The sequence below is a fragment of the Chanos chanos genome, chromosome 10 (genome assembly GCF_902362185.1).
Source record: "Chanos chanos chromosome 10, fChaCha1.1, whole genome shotgun sequence".
Classification (NCBI taxonomy): Eukaryota; Metazoa; Chordata; class Actinopteri; order Gonorynchiformes; family Chanidae; genus Chanos; species Chanos chanos.
This window is the reverse complement of record NC_044504.1, coordinates 994,785-1,012,500: the sequence shown is the minus strand read 5'-3', so window position 1 is coordinate 1,012,500 and position 17,716 is coordinate 994,785. Positions and strand designations below refer to the sequence as shown.

The 17,716-nt window shown below is 43.7% G+C and overlaps 1 protein-coding gene across 3 annotated transcripts in view; it reads right to left on the bottom strand.

Moving 5' to 3' along the window:
- rapgef4a (Rap guanine nucleotide exchange factor 4a) overlaps nucleotides 1-17,716 on the bottom strand; it is a 47,170-nt gene that overhangs the window by 17,097 nt on the left and 12,357 nt on the right. For 2 of the 3 annotated variants that reach the window (XM_030786123.1, XM_030786124.1), the window contains 4 exons: nucleotides 5,325-5,397; nucleotides 4,859-4,923; nucleotides 1,458-1,564; nucleotides 1,085-1,206 (listed from right to left, as the gene is read on the bottom strand). In XM_030786123.1, coding sequence (XP_030641983.1) covers nucleotides 1,085-1,206; nucleotides 1,458-1,564; nucleotides 4,859-4,923; nucleotides 5,325-5,397 — 367 coding nt within the window. Of the gene's footprint in view, nucleotides 1-1,084; nucleotides 1,207-1,457; nucleotides 1,565-4,858; nucleotides 4,924-5,324; nucleotides 5,398-15,567; nucleotides 15,634-17,716 lie in introns of those variants that run through there. The other variant, XM_030786125.1, reaches the window with a different exon arrangement.

Genomic DNA, 17,716 nt, shown 5'->3' with positions numbered 1-17,716 from the left:
TGTGATGTGGTATATTGTAGTGTAGTGTAATAGACAGTGTTGTGTGATGTGGTATATTGTAGTGTAACAGACAGTGTTGTGTGATGTGGTATATTGTAGTGTAGTGTAATAGACAGTGTTGTGTGATGTGGTATATTGTAGTGTAATAGACAGTGTTGTGTGATGTGGTATATTGTAGTGTAATAGACAGTGTTGTGTGATGTGGTATATTGTAGTATAGTGTAATACACAGTGTTGTGTGATGTGGTATATTGTAGTGTAATAGACAGTGTTGTGTGATGTGGTATATTGTAGTGTAACAGACAGTGTTGTGTGATGTGGTATATTGTAGTGTAATAGACAGTGTTGTGTGATGTGGTATATTGTAGTGTAATAGACAGTGTTGTGTGATGTGGTATATTGTAGTGTAACAGACAGTGTTGTGTGATGTGGTATATTGTAGTGTAGTGTAATAGACAGTGTTGTGTGATGTGGTATATTGTAGTGTAACAGACAGTGTTGTGTGATGTATGTGGTATATTGTAGTGTAATAGACAGTGTTGTGTGATGTGGTATATTGTAGTGTAATAGACAGTGTTGTGTGATGTGGTATATTGTAGTATAGTGTAATACACAGTGTTGTGTGATGTATGTGGTATATTGTAGTGTAATAGACAGTGTTGTGTGATGTGGTATATTGTAGTGTAACAGACAGTGTTGTGTGATGTGGTATATTGTAGTGTAATAGACAGTGTTGTGTGATGTGGTATATTGTAGTGTAATAGACAGTGTAGTGTAGTGTAATAGACAGTGTTGTGTGATGTGGTATATTGTAGTGTAATAGACAGTGTAGTGTAGTGTAATAGACAGTGTTGTGTGATGTGGTATATTGTAGTGTAACAGACAGTGTAGTGTAGTGTAATAGACAGTGTTGTGTGATGTGGTATATTGTAGTGTAATAGACAGTGTTGTGTAGTGTAATAGACAGTGTAGTGTAGTGTAATAGACAGTGTTGTGTGATGTGGTATATTGTAGTGTAATAGACAGTGTTGTGTGATGTGGTATATTGTAGTGTAATAGACAGTGTTGTGTGCTGTGAACTCACTGTGGTTGAGAACACCCTCCTCTACCAACACCTGCCACATCCCCACAGCCTGAACACGAGAGTGAATGAACATACTCTGATCCATCTGCCAATCAACCAGCTCTGTACCTACACAGCACCGTCTGTAATGCACACACACACACACACACACACATACACACACACGCACACATACACGCACACATACACACACACACATGCACACACACACGCGCACACACACACACACACACACACACACACACACACTTCACACTTAATAACTCATAATAAATACATGAAAATACATTAAACCCACACTAAAACAAACACATACTAAATTCACACTGAATCATAAACACACACACACACACACACACACACACACACAAACCTGTAGGTCCTCAGATGGTACTTCCTGTCCCTGATCATATGTGGGGCCCTGGACAGTATGACATTGCGCATCACCTTTCCAGCCTGCAGGATCTTCTCTGACGGCACCTACACACACACACTGAACATCAATCACACTGAACACTGTACCTACACACACTGAACATCAATCACACTGAACACTGTACCTACACACACTGAACATCAGTCATGCTGAACACTGTACCTACACACGCACTGAACATCAGACCTACTGAACACTCTATCTATACTCACACTGATCAGACCTACTGAACACCATCAATTACATACACACTGAACATCAGACCTACTGAACACCATCAATCACACACACACTGAAGACCAGTCCTACTGAACACCTTATCTACACACGCACATTGAGCATCAGTCCTACTGAGCACCTTATCTACACACAAACTGAACAGCGGACCTACTGAACACCCCACCCACACTGAACATCAGACCTACTGAACATCAACCTACCGACACACTTAACATAAGTCCTCCTGAACACCATATCCATACACACACTGAACATCAGACCTACTGAACATCAACCTACAGACACACTGATATACTGCTGTCTGAAGTAGGAATATGAATGCTGTAATGTAAATACAGGCTGGAGTCCTATACATTAAAACGCCTCCACTGACTTTTGTTAGGAGAAGCAACGCTGGGCACTCACCTAGTGTTCATTCAACCGAACCAGTGCTCCCAGTCTAGAGAAACAGCCTACCTAATCCAGTTAAGCCCAGACCCCTAAACCAACGCCACTTTACGTGTTGTGTATAACGTGTAAGTATGAATGCCTATGTGTGTGTGAGTATTTAAGTAGGGAGATGCTGGGATGACGGCATGGCCAAAGCTGGGGGAATGCGGGTGAATCCCCAGAGGGCCGGTCCAGTGCGCCGTGATGTCCATGCAGGGGAATAAGGGTGAATCCCCAGACGGCCGGTCCAGTGCACCGTGATGTCCATGCGGGGGAATGTGGGTGAATCCTCAGAGGGCTGGTCCAGTGCGCCGTGATATCCATGCATCACGCTCGGCAAGCCCAAACCGCATCTTTCCAGCTCAGTGGTGGTGATGGCAATCCACCAAATGTGCAAAGGCGAAAGACTTCAGTAGAGCAACCCCGACCGTCCAGCGGGGAATACTGACGAGGAATAGGGAGACGACATGGAAAACCAATGTCGACCAATATGGGGCCACATAAGTTCGTGGCAAACCCTTTAAAGAGTTCTCGAGCTTACCCCTCTCACGAGAGCTCGCCAAATCTGTTCAAATCTGTTCAAATCTTCAACAGACACAACACCCAAGTAAATGGGACCCTCCAGCACCTCATGTGTATGTCAGTGCCTTTCCCTATTCTAAAACCATCCTAACACTTTACATATAAGCGGCCATGACTGTCATTAAGAGGAGTTCACTGAACACAACTATAGACCTCATTAGCAGCCTGCCATCAGACACCTGCCAAACCTACTCCATTATCAGCACCACCTACTGAACAGCACAAGAAATCTCCCAGTTCATTCCATCTCCTTTCACTGTAGTTCACAGAATGATATGAGAGAAATGTGGGCGGGGGAAGTGGGTGAACAGCGCCCCCCCCCCCCCCCCCCCCCCCCCCCCCCCCAACATCCATGTCTGAAGCCCTGCCCACTGCTCCTGCTTCTAGTGTGTGTGTATGCTCACTACCGGTGTGTATAGGATGGGTTAAATGCAGAGGTTAAATTCACTACTCACTGCTCACAGAGAGTGTGTGTGTATGCGTGTGTGTGTGTGTGTGTGTGTGTGTGAGAGAGATCACAGTGATTCTTGAACCTCTATGTATTGACTGTTTTAAACTGTAAACAAATCATCTACTGTAAATAATTGTATAAACCACTGAATCTGGTTACATTTTAAAGTGTAAATGTCTCTACTCTATGTGCTGACCAGAGGAGGATGGGCTCCCCCTGCTGAGTCTCGATTCGTCCCCAGGTTCCTTCCTCCTGTTCACTTCATTAGGGAGTTTTTCCTCGCCACTGTCGCCTAGGGCTTGAGTTTAGGCACTGATCCCTGTAAAGCTGCTTTAAGATCATTTTGATTGTAATAAGTGTTCTGCAGATAAACTTGAACTTGAAAACAGAGCCAGTTTAAATAACAACATCTCACCATTACACTCTCTCTGTATGGACTTCACCACTACACTCTCTCTGTATGGATTTCACCACTACACTCTCTCTGTATGGTTCTCACCACTACACTCTCTCTGTATGGATCTCACCATCACACTCTCTCTGTATGGATCTCACCATCACACTCTAAAGTCAAATGCTAAGTGTTAGGAAAAATGCCATTTCTCTCTTATCCTCTTTCTTATCACGGTAATATTTGTTTAATATTACCATTCAGTAAATAGCAGCTCTCCCTGTGCATTTTAAGCACCCTGGAAATCATGTGTCCACCACAACAACTCATCCTACACAGCCGGTCCATCAAATCTATAGTTAACCCGTTCAGATTAGACCTACTCTAATCTATACTTTACCCCTTCAGATTAGATCCACTCTGGACACCACTGGATCTCTGAAGAAGTGTATTCTCTTATTTAATTCTTCTCTACTCTAAGCCCCGATACATGTTAATTACATTCATTCTATCAAACAACCACGATTATTAATGATTAGATGTCAAACTGAACAAGGGGAAGGTCCCTCATAGACTGTGAAATATGAATTTCAAATGGTGGATTGCAGGTCACCAACATATCAAAGAACTGTTTTTCGGTGGTGAGAGACCTGCAGAGCTCAGTGGTCTTTAATCAGGCAATGCACTGTTTGTTCTCTGTGTGTTTAAGAGTTTATATAACTGGACAACATGGAGAAGGACCTGAGGAAAGACACATTACGTAACTAAAGAACATTCTCCGTAACTGATTCCTTGAGCGGGAAACAGGACATACAAGCCAAGCAAAAAAAGACCAAACTGTTATCAGTAAATATGACACCGATTGCCACAGGATTTCAGATATTTATAGACTACGCCTCTGGACTGACCAGTGGGTCCCACCCAAAAAACAAAGACAGAGGCTTCACAGATAAGGACAAACAGGCAAAGACCTGGAACTTTCTCTGCAGGAAAACAGGGGGGAAATGAGACAAATGACAGGACTCCTTCAGGATGTGCGCACAGAGGGACAGAAGAAGAGCGCCATTCTGCTTATATTTAGACTGACCTTAACAATCTCCACTCTCAAGTTTTATTCTGACTGGGCCAAACAGGAAACTGTTGCATGAGTGCTCACGTACGCAAGAGGTAAGGGAAGAGAGTGTGTGGTTTTCCGTTCTTTAAAAAGACGTGACTGAATTACACAGTATTGCCGCGTAGTCTCACCTTCTTTAAATGTTTGGATGTAGACACGAGGGAATGGGTGCTCAAGTTCTCTTTGTCTGGCATTCCTGCGTATAAAAGGAGAATATTGTCTCTGTCACTTTGTCTTTATCTTTATCACTGACACAATTTGCATTCATTTTATGACAGTAAACAACACAGTGGATGTGAATATTTGGACTAGAACAGGTCTGGACTGGACTAGGTTTAAACTGGAATGTGTCTGGACTGGAGCAGGTCTGGATTTCATTAGGATTAGGATTAGGATTAGGATAGTCAGGAGGGTGAAACAAATTGTACAGAATTAACCCCCTTTCATCCCACTTCACGTACCGGCTAGTTTAACTCATAAGAGCTTTTTTAAAAATATGAACAATCGATATTTACCATTCTGCAATGTCCTGTGTTTAAATCTCTATATTTCAGTGGATAGTGAATGACCGCTGTAGTGACAGGGGTTCATACTCACGGTCAGTGCCGGGGCCGCTGTCCATGATAGCGTAGGGAGGGGCCAGGAGTCCTGCCATACAGTGCCGATATTTCTGACGAAACAAACACTCCAGTCAGTCAACAAAAACTGGACTATAGCTTTGCTGATGTGGACCTCTCAAAAAACCCTCAACGCTTCAAAACATCTTTCACTTGGTTCTAAAGCTTGTTACATGGTGAATACATCCCTTCATCCCCCCCCCCCCGCCCAATACACATACACACACACACACACACACACACACACACAGTTATGTCATAGCTGTTGTTTCCCAGCAGTAGGTCCAGTCATTCCACATTTCCACTGTGATTGTCGAGTTCTAACTACTCAGTTCATCCCCCATTCTACCATTAAAACAATAAATTAAAATCATTTTCACATGCCAGATCACGCCAAGTCTAAAACAACATCTACCATTACCTAAGATGGATGAGACATCTCACACAACTAACAGTTTCTTACTAAATGAGTTATGAGAGAAGCTCATCAGGAAGGAAAGGACACTGGCTGAGACTCAGTGCTCTCCCCCCGGTTTTGACTCTTTGTTTTGGTTTTAGTGTGAGACACCAGTAAGATAAGACCACGGGAGCAAAGGGCAGTTCCTTCAGAGCAGATTTAATCCTAATCCCTCCATCTGAGTATCAGAGAGATTATATCCAGATTACGCCCTAAAATTCACTGTAATCTGAAAGACACACAGATCATACACAAGGCCATATTCACTGAGAATGGGAACCCTACTCTGAGGATTACAGACCAACATCATCTTTGTTTAAAATTGATCATAAACAGCAAAGAGAAGAGTTCTCAAAAATATACAACGCAATGCAATGTGAACCAACACCACAGTGAATTATACAATGCAAAACAAAGAAAGAAAACACAAGTCTATACACCTACAACATTGTTTGGCTTTCTTCTTACGCAGAAAGCTTTGAAAAAGCATATACAAGGCAGCAATCATGTATATTACTTCTGGCACGCTTGTCTCCATGGCAACGTGTGGCCTTGCTTCAGGAGCACGCACATGAAGAAACAGATGTGTGTGTGAGCACACAGAGAAAACCCAGCAGAACAACATGACATGGATCAGCCTGGAGCCCTGCCCATCAGCACCACACTGCAGACAAATGATTCAGTGTTTGGAACATCCTCTCAGGAGAGGAGAGGACAGGAGAACAGTTTACAGTCCCAGCACTGGACTAAACAGAGAACAGTTTAAAGTCCCAGCACTGGACTAAATAGAGAACAGTTTACAGTCCCAGCACTGGACTAAACAGAGAACAGTTTACAGTCCCAGCACTGGACTAAACAGAGAACAGTTTACAGTCCCAGCACTGGGCTAAACAGAGAACAGTTTAAAGTCCCAGCACTGGACTAAACAGAGAACAGTTTAAAGTCCCAGCACTGGGCTAAACAGAGAACAGTTTAAAGTTCAAGTTCAAGTTTATTTAGAGCCCAATATACCATATTTATCAGTACAGTCTGAGTATATGAGGGTAGTTGAATACCCAGTAGAGTCTGAGTATATGAGGGTAGCTGAATACCCAGAAACTCTGCAGACACTGTCCTCTGGGGATTTTCTCTCTCTCTGTTCTGTACACACACTCTGTGATTCTCTCTCTCTCTGTTCTGTACACACACTCTGTGATTCTCTCTCTCTCTGTTCTGTACACACACTCTGTGATTCTCTCTCTCTGTTCTGTACACACACTCTGTGATTCTCTCTCTCCCTCTCATTAACTCACTAAAACGATACCATTTCACAGCAACCCTGGTTTTCAAAGAAATTCCAGTCATTTCAAACTTTTACTGGTTTACTGATATATAATGGGAAACTACCCTCAGACTGACTGGTCTAAAATGATAAACCCACAGCACAAACAAATGAAAAGAAAACTGGATTTATTCTGAAAGGCCAAATACAGGGCCAGGTTTTTCCCCACAAAAAACTGCATTAAATATTTTCTATGACCATTCAAATGAAACGATTTTTTTCATCTGTATGAGTGTCATATCAACTGTATATGCACATATGTTGACTAAAACCTAAGATGATACAGTGACGATAATAATCAATCCTTTTTTTTACTAAATTGCATGGCTAAAGAGCAGGCAGTAGATTGGCTGAGTGTTTCTGAGGAGGTCATGTCTTGGCAGGAGGAAAGCAGAGCGTTTTAGGGGGAGCAGATAATGGCCAAAGCAGAGACTTAAGACACATCAGTCAGAGGAAACTCTGCAGACACTGTCCTCTGGGGATTTTCTCTCTCTCTCTGTTCTGTGCACACACTCTGTGATTCTCTCTCTCTCTGTTCTGTACACACACTCTGTGATTCTCTCTCTCTCTCTGTTCTGTACACACACTCTGTGATTCTCTCTCTCTCTCTGTTCTGTACACACACTCTGTGATTCTGTCTCTCTCTGTTCTGTACACACACTCTGTGATTCTCTCTCTCTCTGTTCTGTACACACACTCTGTGATTCTCTCTCCCTCTGTTCTGTACACACACTCTGTGATTCTGTCTCTCTCTGTTCTGTACACACACTCTGTGATTCTCTCTCTCTCTCTCTGTTCTGTGCACACACTCTGTGATTCTCTCTCCCTCTGTTCTGTACACACACTCTGTGATTCTCCCTCTCTCTCTGTTCTGTACACACACTCTGTGATTCTCTCTCTCTCTGTTCTGTACACACACTCTGTGACTCTGTCTCTCCCTCTGTTCTGTACACACACCCTGTGATTCTGTCTCTTTCTCTGTTCTGTACACACACTCTCTGCTCTCTGAGGGTCAGAGGTCCTCTGGGTCAGGTGGGAGAGGACTGTAAAGAGGAGATTAAACACTCAGTCCCATCAAAGAGCAGCACTCACACACTAATGTCTCAGCTGAGCCCTTCATCGCCTCACTAACAGCCTGGCTCAGGGAACAGGCCGGGGGAATCACACCTCTGTCTCTACCACACTCTCATCTACTAGCCAGCTCATTACCTACACTTACCTACTGTAGATGAGCTTTGCCTGATATGGTGAATTGGATGCTGGATAACTGTCACGCCCACGTCACAATTGACCTATCAGGGATCAGCATCAATGGCCTACTAGACAGCTTATGAATGGTCTCATTATCCAGTCAGTGAACACACTTGCTCCTTCTCCTGTGTTAAGGTCAGATGTAGGGGTGTGTGATATGTATCGTCTTCGATAATATCTTCATTGTTGTTTTAATGGTGTGCAAGTTGACATTATTGAGTATGTCACTCACTTTGCAAAAACCAATCAAAAACACGCATTGGGGGGTTCTGGTGACATCATCACCCAGAATGGCAGCCTAAAATAACAACTCCTCCAAAAAAACACTTGTATCGCCCCGTTAAATAGTCAAATACAAAATTTCTCAATAATACTTTAATTGGTAAGTGGCGCAAGAATGGGAAAAAAGGACGGAAACAAAAACAAGCAGTGAGATTCCACACATTCACTGTCTGATAGGATAGACATTCACTGTCTGATAGGACAGACATTCACTGTCTGATAGGATAGACATTCACTGTCTGATAGGACAGACATTCACTGTGTCATGTAGCCTGGTAGGATAGACATTCACTGCGTCATGTAGCCTGGTAGGATAGACATTCACTGCGTCATGTAGCCTGGTAGGACAGACATTCACTGCGTCATGTAGCCTGGTAGGATAGACATTCACTGTGTCATGTAGCCTGGTAGGACAGACATTCACTGCGTCATGTGGCCTGGTAGGACAGACACTCACTGTGTCATGTAGCCTGGTAGGACACACATTCACTGCGTCACGTAGCCTGGTAGGACAGACACTCACTGCGTCACGTAGCCTGGTAGGACAGACACTCACTGCGTCACGTAGCCTGGTAGGACAGACACTCACTGCGTCACGTAGCCTGGTAGGACAGACACTCACTGTGTCATGTAGCCTGGTAGGACAGACATTCACTGTGTCACGTAGCCTGGTAGGACACACATTCACTGCGTCATGTAGCCTGGTAGGACACACATTCACTGCGTCACGTAGCCTGGTAGGACAGACACTCACTGCGTCACGTAGCCTGGTAGGACAGACACTCACTGCGTCACGTAGCCTGGTAGGACAGACACTCACTGCGTCACGTAGCCTGGTAGGACAGACACTCACTGTGTCATGTAGCCTGGTAGGACACACATTCACTGCGTCACGTAGCCTGGTAGGACAGACACTCACTGCGTCACGTAGCCTGGTAGGACAGACACTCACTGCGTCACGTAGCCTGGTAGGACAGACACTCACTGTGTCATGTAGCCTGGTAGGACACACATTCACTGCGTCACGTAGCCTGGTAGGACAGACACTCACTGCGTCACGTAGCCTGGTAGGACAGACACTCACTGCGTCACGTAGCCTGGTAGGACAGACACTCACTGCGTCACGTAGCCTGGTAGGACAGACACTCACTGCGTCACGTAGCCTGGTAGGACAGACACTCACTGTGTCATGTAGCCTGGTAGGACAGACATTCACTGTGTCACGTAGCCTGGTAGGACACACATTCACTGCGTCATGTAGCCTGGTAGGACAGACACTCACTGCGTCATGTAGCCTGGTAGGACAGACACTCACTGCGTCACGTAGCCTGGTAGGACAGACACTCACTGCGTCACGTAGCCTGGTAGGACAGACACTCACTGCGTCATGTAACCTGGTAGGACAGACATTCACTGCGTCATGTAGCCTGGTAGGACAGACATTCACTGCGTCATGTAGCCGAGTAGGACAGACTACTGCGCATGCGCAGTGAGATTCAACACATTCACTGTGAGAGTGCATGCCGTGTGCTGGTATAGGCATACATGGTCACCGCACCACAAGTTAAGCTAGCGCAGCTGCCTAAAACTGCATGACTGAAGTTAAAAATGAGTGAACAAACAGCAGCAGGAGACAAAACACAGACCCCACCAGCCTCACAGTCTACGTCCTTAGATTTAATTGTCAGACGAGGATCATCCTCACTCACATGGAGGTGGTTTGGCTGTGAAAAGACGAATGTTGCTCAAAAGACGGCATTCTGCAAACTATGTGGGAAATTAAGGGGACGCATCTGTTTAAAATGCTCTCGTTATAATAGTTTTTGTTTCTCTTTGGGCACATTTTTCCAGAGTAAATCCGGTCGGTCACTTTGAGATGGTTTACTCATACTTGACCTGTTTGATCTCAGTAATACTTGCACTGGTGATTTCAACGTTTTTAAATTGTTTTTGCTTCAGTTTTAAGTAAATAGATAAGACCTGTTTTCCTTAAATATGTTGTTTCCATTAATATGATTAGTAAACAACAATCAATGTCCTGTTAACAAGAGCGAGCTAGTACAGTATAAGACTTTTACAAACGCATTTTTGAAGGATGAAAAATAGCGTCTACTTATCGTTATCAACAAAATCCCAGAAAATATCGAGATATCATTTTTTGTCCCACATCCCTAGTCGGATGCCATGTGTAAGTATCACACCATTTCAGCCACACACCGTGGACAAACCCTCCTGCCAGTTGCTGGCAGGCGAAAGGGCTCCCTCAGGGCCTCCACTGTAATGGTTAGGCATGGATCTGTGTGTATGTGACTGTGGCTTTGCCTTTCCCTCAGTACTGCGTCATCTGACCTGTGTGTGTTTTTGTGACAATTCTCTTTTAGGACTACATCACCCAGCAGGTGCACCGGGCTGCTTGGCCTCTTCCTGACAACAAAGTTTTAGATTAAAATAAATTTGTCCTGCACATCTCTGGCCTACATCTCTGAGCATCCGTGACAAGTATAAACCAGTGCAAACCAGTATAAACCTGGTCGTATAAGGGAAGTGGGTACTGTAACAGACTAGTGTAATATGTAATTACTCCTTTTTCGTTATTATTGTTACCGTACAATCACTTTATCCTGACAGGCTTTACTGATGTGGATGAGCTGTTGAGTTCACAGTGACTTTTTAGATAAAATCTCATTTCTCTTTGGTACTCATTCTCACTCTTCTGTAAATATATGTACCTGAGTCAAATACACAACCTTATTTCACCCATAACCATGTATTAAACCCTCACCCTTCATCCAATTTTTCACATTCTATCAGATTCCATCATGACTGACGTCACTTTAGTTCATCCTCACAGTGGCCTGGTTACCGTAGATACTGCAGCTCTCTGAATTTGACCCCATTTCTCTCCATCTCAAAATATTTCATACAACATATCTAAATGCTCAAATCACTCTGCACTCTGCACGGCTCCGTGCTCTCAGGGTGAGAGTAGGGCTGTGATTGGCCACGGTGAGGCAGAGTTGGGTGCTCCGCTGGGGGTCCATTTAACGCAGCACTACAGATGGTAATCTTTATTATCTTTATTATCTTTATTATCTTCAACAAGCCGTCAGATGGACTGGCATTCTACAGCACCAGCCTGCGTCTGGAGCAGGAATTATTCTCCATCAGGTTTGGTTTCCAACAGAGCAGGAATTATTCTCCATCAGGTTTGGTTTCCAACAGAGCAGGAAAACAGAGGCCAATAACAGTAGAGTACACACACTGTCACAGAGTCAGCACTGCCTACACACACACACACACACACACAAACACACACACACAGTAAGGGTGGGCAACTAATTGAATTTTATTTTCAATTAGGCCTACGATTTTGGCTTCCAATGATTATGAAAACATAAAACAATTATTGTGCTGCATTATTTATTTAAATGTGTTTATATATATATATATATATATCTCAGGATTTCCGGTCGCTGGTAATTACCAGGTTTTGCCTGGTAAAATTAAAAAAAAAAACCCAAAAAACAGATAAATTAAAAACTTGCTTGTGAAAATGTCCAGGAATAATACACGTTTTATTCAAGTCGACAGCGGAGGACTGTGCCACAGTGAAAAAAGGAGAAAATAAAATGTTACCTGGTAGCCTGTATATAGGTTACGTATGATGCCGTGTAGGCCCAGCCTTTTTTTAAAAAACAGGCGACAGATGTTACAGGTTACAGATGTTTCGCCTGCATTTTAGTGGCTAATGTTGAGGTTTGGCTCAATCATTACTGTTCGTTTTGCTGTTCACTGTTCATTAAACAGTCAAACTGATTTGAGGTTGTTGTCATTCTTTCATCAACCTAGGTATAGGACTAAATTATATTTGTATTTGTAACATAGACTGTTACTGAAACATGACCGGTAGGCCTAAGTTTCAAATTTTTCAAATAAATTCTTTCCAGACACCGGACCGGCAAGGAAAAAATCCTAGCGGAAACCCCAATTTTTATTTAATTTTTTTTTTTGAGACACCGCATTAAACCGGAAATTCGGCATTTAAGCGATCCGAGCAGTGAGCTCAGACGTCCCCGGAGCAGTGGGCAGCCGGGCGCAGGCTGCGGAGCCTGGGGAAAGGGGGGGGGTTCAGTGACGTGCTCAAGGGCACTTCAGCCGTGGGCGTTTCCTGCTGGTCCTGGGAATCGAACCCACGACCTTTCGGTCAAAAGCCGATGAGATATGAGATATGACATAAATGACATATTAATTTATCTCAGCTTTTTAACATTCACTTTTTATTTGTTTTTCAGTTGAATTATATTTAAAGTTCAAGAAAATCCACTGTTAAAAAGACGAGTTCCATAACTGAATGATGTTTCCAAAGTCACTGAATAATCGTGTTAAATAATCATGATCTCAATACTGACCAAAATAATCATGATTATGATTTTTGCCATAATCGAGCAGCCCTAACACACATTCACATACACACACACACACACACACTCAGGCGTGCGTGCACGCACACACACACACACACACACACACACACACACACACACACACACACTGCCAAACTCCCGCAGTAAAAACTCCTCGTGGGAATTTGTGGAGTACTATAGGATGTGACACTGTGATGAGCGTTGCACTACTGTGAAGTAATCAGGCATGGATCACTTGGCTGAGGCATAATGTGCATGTATACATTCACTCTCCTCTACATTCACTCTCCTACACATTCACTCTCCTCTACATTCACTCTCCTCTACATTCACTCTCCTATACATTCACTCTCCTATACATTCGCTCTCCTCTACATTCGCTCTCCTCTACATTCGCTCTCCTATACATTCACTCTCCTTTACATTCACTCTCCTATACATTCACTCTCCTCTACATTCACTCTCCTCTACATTCACTCTCCTACACATTCACTCTCATCTACATTCACTCTCATCTACATTCACTCTCCTCTACATTCACTCTCCTTTACATTCACTCTCCTACACATTCACTCTCCTCTACATTCACTCTCCTTTACATTCACTGTCCTCTACATTCACTCTCCTACACATTCACTCTCATCTACATTCACTCTCATCTACATTCACTCTCCTCTACATTCACTCTCCTACACATTCACTCTCCTACACATTCACTCTCATCTACATTCACTCTGCTCTACATTCACTCTCTTCTACATTCACTCTCCTTTACATTCACTCTCCTACACATTCACTCTCCTCTACATTCACTCTCCTCTACATTCACTCTCCTTTACATTCACTCTCCTTTACATTCACTCTCCTCTACATTCACTCTCCTCTACATTCACTCTCCTCTACATTCACTCTCCTACACATTCACTCTCCTATACATTCACTCTCCTACACATTCACTCTCCTCTACATTCACTCTCCTCTACATTCACTCTCCTCTACATTCACTCTCCTTTACATTCACTCTCCTACACATTCACTCTCCTCTACATTCACTCTCCTTTACATTCACTGTCCTCTACATTCACTCTCCTCTACATTCACTCTCCTCTACATTCACTCTGCTCTACATTCACGGCTGACTCTACAGAGCATGCCCGGGGTCCCCAGCAGGACACTGTAGTTCTTAGTGCTGTGTTTACGTCTGTTTTGTTTTCCTCTCGACTGTTTGAATCACTGACTGAGGCAGTATCGACTCTGTATCAATATTTTATGAACTTCTCTTAATTAATTTAATAAGTGTGTCAGCCGTGATGTGTCCACAGAACACAGTCCTCTGCCAAAAGCAGTCCACTCCCTGCACCCGCATCCCTATAGAACTAATGGAGTCAGCCTGATAATGAAATCTTATGTCCGTAATCCTATCATAAGTACAGGCTCAGGGTTTTATCATCTGCTGCACTGTCAGAGTGGAGGTTCTCTGTCTCAACAACAGAACTAATGAGGAGGAAAAACAGAGAGATGGGAATGTTCTCTGATCCAGTAAAAGGACAGTTTTAGGATGACCTGGGAAATCAGTGTTTAACACAGTTGACCAGATCCAGATGAGAGAGCACCCAGATCCTAACCCCAACACTGTGTCTTCTCTGATTACAGAGGAATATAACCATAACAGCTGAGACAGCTACAAAACACTGTACAGACTGTCATCCACACACACACACACACACACACACACACACACACACACACACACACGAATGCTGCAGAGCCACATAACAGTGTGGATTTAAAAATAGATAAAAGAGATATTGCATTTGTTCAATAATGAGTAGCTCATATGGGGTATCAAATGATTTAAATAGTTTTGCTTTTACCCTAAAAATACCAATCACAAAAATACCAATCTTAAAATAACTGTCTTAAAATATCAATCTTAAAATAACTGTCTTAACAATCTGCCCCAAACATACTCATCTCCACTGCAAACCCCAGTCTACATTATGTCAAACCCATTTCCATTAAATATAACCCTCTGAAATTATAGGGATAAATATATTCACCTCTGACCCTAGAACAAAAAAGGTCCATAAATGCTCTGTGTGTGTGTGTGTGTGTGTGTGTGTACTCTATCATGCTTGAGTAAGTCTGCCTGCCTGGACACTGATCTGCTTGAGTGGGCATTAAGTGTAGTGAATTATTCATCTCAGATTATGTAATCCACATAAAAACAGCATGATCTCAAGGGAGCCGATGGGGGTCATTTCCAGCACTCCTACCTCACCCTCAAACAAAGCATGCTGCCAAAAATTCAACAAACACAGAGAGAGAGAGAGAGAGAGAGAGAGAGAGAGAGAGACTATCCTAGGACACCACACTATTAGGTCACACAGATGTAGTGTCTGTTGATAAAAAAGGTTTCACTGCTAAAATAAAAGTAACCTGACAGAGGGAGAGAGAGAGGGAGAGAGAGAGACTGAGCAGGACTCACCTAAAGAACAAACAGGTCCATGTGTGAACAGATAGAGAGCCATGCAACGCTGCTGCTGCCCTGTTTCTCTCCCCCTGCGCTCTTCCTTTCTCTCTGTCCTTTACTCGCACTATACTCCTCCCTGCCTCCCTCTTTCAGAGTGCGCGCGCGTGTGTGTGTGTGTGTGTGTGTGTGTGTGTGTGTGTGTATGCCTCAGCCTCCAGCCCTCATTCCTAAAGCACAACCCACCAGAGCAAAGCCAGCAGCTAACTCCCTCTCTCAGACTGGTTGCTAGGTGATTATACTACTCCAGTCATGATGCACACACACACACACACAAATACACACACACACACGCACGCGCGTGCGCATGCGCACACACACACACACACACACACACACACACACACACATACACACTTATGCACATAAACACACATAGACGTACTAACTGAGAAATAGAAACATCACACCTGGAGGTGCCAGTGGCCAAGCAGACAGGTAACGCTGAGAGCTTACCCAATTACTTACACTATTAAGTGCCACTTTCACTGAACACACAGCTGTGCTGAGGTGTTACACTTAACATAGAGGCCTGGAGTGTTCAGACAATGCCCACTCACAATCTCATTCTCCCACGGCCAAGGAGACAAATCTTATTTTTTTATTTCAAGCAGTGAAAGCACTGATTCTGCATTTAACAACAGTGTCTTTAAACGCTTTTGAAAGTGAAAACGACTAAAAGTGACTGTGTGCTTCTCCTCTGGATAATAAGACACATTACCCTCCAAGCTTAGGATTCAGGCAGCCCTGAGCACAGAGACTGAGACAAAACAGAAATGCTCACCTGACCTAACACTGAACTAACACTGCCCACCTGACCTAACACTGAACTAACACTGCCCACCTGAACTAACACTGAACTAACACTGCCCACCTGAACTAACACTGAACTAACACTGCCCATCTGAACTAACACTGAACTAACACTGCCCATCTGAACTAACACTGAACTAACACTGCCCACCTGAACTAACACTGAACTAACACTGCCCACCTGAACTAACACTGAACTAACACTGCCCACCTGAACTAACACTGCTCACCTGAACTAACACTGCCCACCTGAACTAACACTGAACTAACACTGCCCACCTGAACTAACACTGAACTAACACTGCCCACCTGAACTAACACTGCTCACCTGAACTAACACTGCTCACCTGATTTAACACTGAACTAACACTGCCCATCTGAACTAACACTGAACTAACACTGCTCACCTGAACTAACACTGCTCACCTGATTTAACACTGAACTAACACTGCCCACCTGAACTAACACTGAAGTAACACTGCTCACCTGAACTAACACTGAACTAACACTGCCCACCTGAACTAACACTGAACTAACACTGCCCATCTGAACTAACACTGAACTAACACTGCCCACCTGAACTAACACTGAACTAACACTGCCCACCTGAACTAACACTGCTCACCTGAACTAACACTGCCCACCTGAACTAACACTGAACTAACACTGCCCACCTGAACTAACACTGCTCACCTGAACCAACACTGCTCACCTGAACTAACACTGAACTAACACTGCCCACCTGAACTAACACTGAACTAACACTGCCCATCTGAACTAACACTGAACTAACACTGCCCACCTGAACTAACACTGAACTAACACTGCCCACCTGAACTAACACTGCTCACCTGAACTAACACTGCTCACCTGATTTAACACTGAACTAACACTGCCCATCTGAACTAACACTGAACTAACACTGCTCACCTGAACTAACACTGAACTAACACTGCTCACCTGATTTAACACTGAACTAACACTGCCCACCTGAACTAACACTGAACTAACACTGCAGCAGAGCATTATCTGAATGTCTGTTAGATCAGAAGATGGCAAACTAGAGTCTCCAGCACAGCACCTTCACTCTCATATTCATAAATCATGTTTGTCTGTGTGTGTCTGTGTGTGTGTGTGTGTGCGCGCGCGTGCGCGCGCGCGTGTGTGTGTGTTCTGTCATGCTTGAGTAAATCTGCCTGGACATTGATGAGCTTGAGTGAGCATTAAGTGTAGTGAATTATTCGTCTGAGATTATGTAATCCCCATACAGACAGCATAATCTCAAAGCCAATGG